At 39.0% G+C, this 6573-nt stretch overlaps 1 protein-coding gene across 3 annotated transcripts; it reads right to left on the reverse strand.

Moving 5' to 3' along the window:
• Positions 1 to 858: 858 nt before the first annotated feature.
• On the reverse strand, positions 859 to 4567 carry LOC141623647 (putative LRR receptor-like serine/threonine-protein kinase At1g67720). Of its 3 annotated transcripts, XM_074439764.1 has the most exons (8): positions 4341 to 4561; positions 3945 to 3985; positions 3577 to 3641; positions 2916 to 3027; positions 2241 to 2314; positions 2063 to 2131; positions 1795 to 1982; positions 859 to 1074 (listed from the first exon to the last, which is right to left on the reverse strand). In XM_074439764.1, the coding sequence occupies exons 4-7, from the start codon at positions 2964 to 2966 to the stop codon at positions 1916 to 1918; spliced, it is 261 nt and encodes an 86-aa protein (XP_074295865.1). In that variant the 5' UTR covers positions 2967 to 3027; positions 3577 to 3641; positions 3945 to 3985; positions 4341 to 4561; the 3' UTR covers positions 859 to 1074; positions 1795 to 1915. The 3 variants fall into 3 exon arrangements, 2 of the variants coding, with proteins under 2 accessions (XP_074295865.1, XP_074295866.1); XM_074439765.1 differs by lacking the exon at positions 3945 to 3985 and having other exon boundaries at positions 4341 to 4567; XR_012533494.1 differs by lacking the exons at positions 1795 to 1982; positions 3945 to 3985 and having other exon boundaries at positions 4341 to 4562.
• Positions 4568 to 6573: the final 2006 nt, after the last annotated feature.

Raw genomic sequence — 6573 nt, forward strand, 5'->3', positions numbered from 1 at the left:
TCATTGAGGAAGACGACAGCGAAATGTGGGATTCCAAGCTGTGAATACCCTAATCGATGAATCTAACACCCTTTGATTGCGACCCGTTCTCGAACCTCACAATCAACCGCATCTTGATGCGCCAGGGTTATTTCCCAGGCCTACCTCTCAATCCACTGAAGAGCACCTTGCCTCCCATGAAAAGGGCCAAGGTCCCCAACATCCCCTTCGGGCTAGGTTATGAACCGATCGATGAAGACATACAGGAAATGGGTCTCCTAGTACGGAAGCGCAAAAAGCAAGGAGTCATCCTCCGACCCTATCACTTGACTCTCAATGGCTACTTCATCCCCGAGGGAGAGTCCGAGCATTACAACGGCTTTCCAGAGCCAATCTACGACCCCGTAGCAAAGGTCAAACACCCGGGTGTTGAAGTCTTTCAAGGCTGTTACTTCATCCCCGACAACACCAAAGTTGCGTCAACCAAATCTGAATCATCCCCTTGTCTAGACGGGCAAGCCGTGAGTCTCTTCTTTGGAGAAGAAAACATTAAACACCTCGACTATGAGGACATCATCAACATCGCTCTCAAAGACAACCACTAGTACAAAAATATTTATTTGCGGCTCCAAAAAAAAAGGGTCTTTTGCGGCATTTTTGATGTAGCAGCAAATAAGGGGGCCACAAATAGCAAAGTTTTTTGCGGTGTTTAAAAAACGCCCGCAAATAGATGCCTATTTGCGGCGTTTTTTCAAAGAAAATGCTGCAAATAAGACTTATTTGCGGTTTTTTTTTTTAAAAAACGTTGCAAATAGCATTAATTTTTTTTTTTTTCAAAAAATAATCAAAACAAAGTACTTTTAATCTAACTCTCAAATATATTCTTCCATAATACAATCTTAAATGATTTTGGTAAATATTCTAAATTCATACACCAAATAGATATATCATACATGATTAAAAAATAATACAAATGCAATCTAAAACTTAAAGAACCTAACTAAATACTATAGACGCCTAGCAACACCACCATCTTAGCCGACCACAAGCCTAGAAGCAACACCATCTCAGCCGACCACACGCCTAGTAGTAATCCTGCATTCAACACACAAATAATGAAAAATAAGCTTTGCTGGTGTTTGTCAACTGCAAAAACAATGGCCACACAAAAAATACATCCTTGATCCATTGGCTTAACATGAGTACAATCCCTCGAGCCTTTCTATTTGTTTCAGCACCTGCTAGCTAGTTTGGATACCCACACGTTCACGTATTCACGGCGGTGGCCTTACAGCCGTTTCACTTGGTCTCACTTGCTCGGTTACAACCCTCCGATTGGGCCATAAAAAGCATATTATAAAGACAATGGATATATACATTCCTTGGCTTTGCGAGACTAAAGTCTTGAGCCTTAATATATGTTTTATCACCTGATAGATAGCACACACACCAGCCTACTAACGGTAGTCACACTCATTCAAAGGATTAACTATACTTTGGCACTACAATTACTGATTGCATAAAACAGAAAAATCACAATGCAGAAGTCAATAAACTAGATAGGATGGCTCATTATAACTTATCCATCACAGGAAGTTCTGAAGAGTGAAAGGTGAAGAGTGAAAGGTGGGGGTAGGAGACCAAGAGCAGAGTGCACACTAAATCATTTTCCTTATTAACTCATTTTATATTGTAATAACCATCTGATAAGGGATAACTATACCCAGAACATATCGGCGAAGAACTGAATGCAATCGTGCTGAAACAGCTTGCAATCTAGGGAGAAAAAATTCAGTCTAATAGATGACTACACACCTTGTGACTTCAAGCCTTTCCTTATTCCCCTGTCATGTTGTATGTAGGGTGTGCGGTGTGCGGTGTGCCTCACCATTCAACCAATATAAGAATTGGTGTGTTATTATTCCTTTTAAACAAATTACGGAGTACTTGTTATGCAATTTGTCGATGGAATTGAACCTGTCAACTGGTTGTTCTCTAGATGGCTGCAATAAGCAAGGACATCAACAAATTGCCAGTGATAAACTTTAATCAAGACACAATTCATCAGGCAAGTAGATATTACATGATTTTCAAGTTTGAGCAGCCACTAAAGTCAGGAATATCTCCGGTCAATGAGTTCCCGTCAAGCCACCTGCAAGCATGATAAAAGCGAGTAAATTAGAACTAGCAAGAAGCATCAATGTGGTGTCATGTCAATTAACCTGTTGCATGTTAAGGAAAAAGAGAGAATTAGAACTTACAGTTCTACTAAACCATTCAAGTTTGTAAGCTCAGAAGGGAGATATCTCCTGTCAAGTTTTTCCTTGATAAACGACTGCCAGAAAGGATAAATCAGTTTCAATAACACATGGCATACAAAACACAAAGGGTTGCTACTATCTATGTTGCTCAATCTCTAAGTACGAGTGTCATACTCTCAACTAATATGAGGATATACTGGTTTGAAGATACATCTTTAGAGCATAGTTTATTCATAAATTAGAGATATTTAGTTCTATAATGGGAAATTAAGAGATTTTTGAGAAAGATAAAGTAAGATGTAAAGTCATTAAACATCATACAAATGTTTCATACAAAGTCTCTTCAAGTTTGTCGTGAGGCCATCCTTTTTTTTTGTTCTAGAAGTATGTATTAGTAAGGCTTGTGTATGGATTCCATAGCAATATCATTCAGTGCTGTACTGCTGTGATGAACACGGGTACGGCCATATAAATGACGAGTCAAATAACATAAGCTGCAATGTTGTCAAAAGTCTGCTTAAATTACTATTAATTTGCACTCATATGATCATCACTCCTACTCAATAAGAAATAATGCACAACCCCCCATGTACTCCAAAAGCAATTAAAATAAAAGATAACCTAGGTGTGAGAAAAGTAAAAGAAACAAAGAAAAGAAGACACAAAACCACACACTTTAGCTATAAGCAATTGCACTCCAACCATGACCACGGAACAGGTAAGCATGGATCACCTCGAGCCCAATCAGCAGATGGGTAATGTGAATCTAAATAGGCCATTGTCCTTCCTGCAATCAGTTCCAAAATCACATTAAAAACCAAAGAAAAAATATTGCATGGTCTCTAGATATTAACATGAAAGACCATTTAAAGCCCTTTGGTTAAATCAGTGGCAGACCCAAAAAAAAAATATCCAGACCCCTTACTAATATTGAATCTATTATTATACACATATTAGTTTTCAGTAGTCTAGGCAGCCCGGATTCTTAATCATAGTTCCGCCAGTGTCTGAAATATTAGGTTCAAAATAAGCAATTACTTCATTGACGCAAAAGAAAAATAAATTTTAACTAAATATGTATGTAAAAGAGTTTGACCAAATTCACAGCCCCATGACATCAAGAAAAAGAAAGACGTACAAGCACCAAAATGACAGTCGTATATGCATCAAATGACATCCCCTCAATTTACATTGAACTAGGAATCTAAATCTAACAACGATAATCAAATGACAGCCCCTCAAATAAAACTACGAACTGGAAGACATAATGGTATTTTAAAAAAAAAAATCATCAAATCTTCACGAGCAATGTGTAAGAAGTTCTAAAAGATACTACCAGCAATTTCAGAGGTGTATTAGTCAGACGGAACTTGATCCTTTGCCACAAACTCCGCTGAGTACCTGTTCAAGTGTATTAAAAGCAATACATCTCTTAGCTAACTTTAGTTCATTCAATTGACATCCAAACTATAAATCAATCCGTAAAGTATAAAACTACAAGCTCCAAAAATAATTAATAAAACTAAAATTACTAAATCCATAAGAATGGCCTAATCGTTATTCCACAGAAATCATCTAAATACTCCAGCAAACTAAAATTACACAGTAACAAAAGAAAACCTCTAAATATTCCACATAAAAATCAAAGAAATGAACTTTTTCTAATACTTGATGAAATGAACATTCAGTAGAACAATCTCATACCTAAAAGATATCAGCAAGGTACGCAAATCAGATAGCATTCACTGAAAAATATGATAAATCACAAATCAAATTCCCCACAACCTGAATTTGATCAACCCTAATTAAAAATCATAAACCCTAACTCGATATCCCTATGAGCATCATGAAAAACTAATTATACAAAGAATCATACAAACTTTGAATTCTACATGAAAAATCCCCCCAAATCCCCGAGTCAATCATAAACCCTAATTATTATATATCATACATATTTAACGCTCAATTTGTCTACCCACTTAAATTTTCATACAAGAAAGACATTAATCTGACTTGACTAACAATAATCCACTTAAAATAAGCATCAACTAGCAATAGTAATTTTCGATATTGTAAACGACTGTAGAGGTGAGTACATACATGAGCAAGTGTCGATGGTGGCGGCCTCATACAATGGATGACGGTGTAAACGATGGACGACGGGGGGGGTGCGAGAGTGACCGTGAGTTGCTAGGTAGGGTGTGCGTTGGAGAGGAGGGAACCGAGTGTCTGGGTTGGGTATGTAAGCAATGAAGGGGAGAGAGCGAGGGACTGTTGGTATGACTGAATCAGACTATTAGAACTTAGAAGGTTCTCAATTTGGTAATTTTGCTTTTTTTTTTTTTAAGTAGATTTCTCATTTGTGGCGTTCTATGCAAAAACGCCTCATATGTATTATTTGCGACGTTTTTTTAAGAACATCTCAAATAAATTTATGTTAATGAAAATAAAATAAAATATTGAACTCTATTTGCTACGACTAGCCAAAAACGCCGCAAATAAAGAGTCGCAAATTAATATTTTTCTACTAGTGAACCAGTTCGATCCCACTGCCTTAATTTCTGATGTTGGCCCAGAGAAAGCTACCTAAGGCTGGAGGAAGGCTATCATGTGGACCGATCGTCAATGTCGTATTCTTAAGATCACAACTGGAGAAGGCCCCATGTTCAAAGAGGGAAGTGAAGACGAGACTGAGTCTGAGTCCGAGTCTGATGATAAACTTGAGTTAGAGTCTGTCCTAGCTCTTAGCACTCCTGATGTCCCGGTCAAAGTCCCTTTTCCATTGTTTTATCACAAACTTGTGGCTGCCTCAGAGGCTGAGTCAACTAGGGTCATCCCCACTCCCGCAGAAGGTAGCAACCTGGAGCTTGTTCCAGGGGCCACCTCCTCTACTGTGTCGCCTCTGACTGCCCACGAGATGTGTGTCCTATTCGAGCTTTTCGCTCAGGTCGACTTAATGTACGCTAAGTTTGCTTACTACTCGTCTCAACGTAACTGCAATGCAATTCAGAACGAATATGGGGAATTTGACATGAGTGACTACCCACCTCACCTAGCCAAAGAACTTGACAAACGGGAGGATAGTGATGCGTATCGACAGAAGCGTTTGACATTTTGGTTGTTTTTGTGTTTTTTTTTTGTGTAAGAATAAAGGGGTATTTGCTATCGTTAGACCTATAACGATAATAATGGGGGAATTACTCGAAAACGGGTCAAGTAATTCGACTCAAACTCGAGATCACGTCCCTTGTCTAAGGCAAGGTTCGAAAACGCGTTGACCTTTGGGAGCCTTGTTACTTGTGTGAGCTACACAAAATAATAAGATAAATTTAGAGAGACTTCTCAATTTCAATTTCAACCAGTGTCTAAAACAATTACGAAAGAAAGGCTTAAATAGCCGAGCATCACACGCCTAAAGCTCTTAGATTTATGATGTTTTGTACCCTTATTAATATGACAACTAATCTAGCATGTTTATCATACTACCTTAATTAAAACTCTTATTGGAAAAATCCTACAAATAACTATTAATCATGGGAAAGTACATAAACACAATTAACTAGAAATTAGTATGAGAAGGTGCATGGAATCAGGACCCCTTCCCTAGCTCAAACCGTGCGGCTCAAGGGGGTTATGGGACTGATTTTGTTTATTTCGTGCGGTCCATGATATGATAATCTTGCGTAAACTTGTCTTTAATTTTCCCGCTTCGTCACCGCATCATTCTCTCCTTCTTCAAAAAGAATTGTCCTCAATTCTTCGTCGTCACTTCTTTTTTCGAGTCACTAACTCAAAGCGTTTTCGAGAATGAGAATGCGACACCTTTTCAAGTAATGTTGATGTAGCCGTATCGAACTCATCACCCAAGGCAACGACGTTGCTTGCAACCGACTCTATTTGACTGAACAATGACGCCCTCATCGTCTTGCCTCTTCCTCTCCGTGCATAAGGGTTCAAGCCCACCCATCCAACGTCCTCTTGTGGGGGTTGATGGGTTGGAGCTTTATCCATGATGGCTTGTAACTCGTCAAATGGGTTACTTGGTTTGACCCTCCGGATAATGAATTTGAGGCCTCCCATTGGTACCATTTAATAAGAAGGTTTGTTTTTGTCTCCCCCGTTTTCTTGGGTTGTCTCGGGTTGTGGAAGCTCACCCAACACGGGTTGTTGGCTTGGCTTTCCACCGTGTGCTGGTTACACCGTGGGTTCGACTAGTGTGGGCGGCATTTGATTGAGGTCGAGGCTAGTAGTGAGCCACCCTCCTTGACAAGTATGTCCTTCGTTTTGTGATGGTATGATGAACCCGTCTTCGTTGTAAGTGTCAAAATTTGGT

The sequence above is a fragment of the Silene latifolia genome, chromosome X (genome assembly GCF_048544455.1).
Source record: "Silene latifolia isolate original U9 population chromosome X, ASM4854445v1, whole genome shotgun sequence".
In the NCBI taxonomy this organism is placed as follows: domain Eukaryota; kingdom Viridiplantae; phylum Streptophyta; class Magnoliopsida; order Caryophyllales; family Caryophyllaceae; genus Silene; species Silene latifolia.

Excerpts from the sequence above, each read along its gene's own strand:
- LOC141623647 (XM_074439765.1), bottom strand. The coding sequence starts at position 2,966 with ATGCTTACCTGTTCCGTGGTCATGGTTGGAGTGCAATTGCTTATAGCT. Across the intron at positions 2,132-2,240 it reads TTGAATGGTTTAGTAGAACT|GTGGCTTGACGGGAACTCAT; the intron begins GTAAGTTCTAAT and ends TCATGCTTGCAG. Across the intron at positions 1,983-2,062 it reads TGCTCAAACTTGAAAATCAT|CCATCTAGAGAACAACCAGT; the intron begins GTAATATCTACT and ends TGCTTATTGCAG.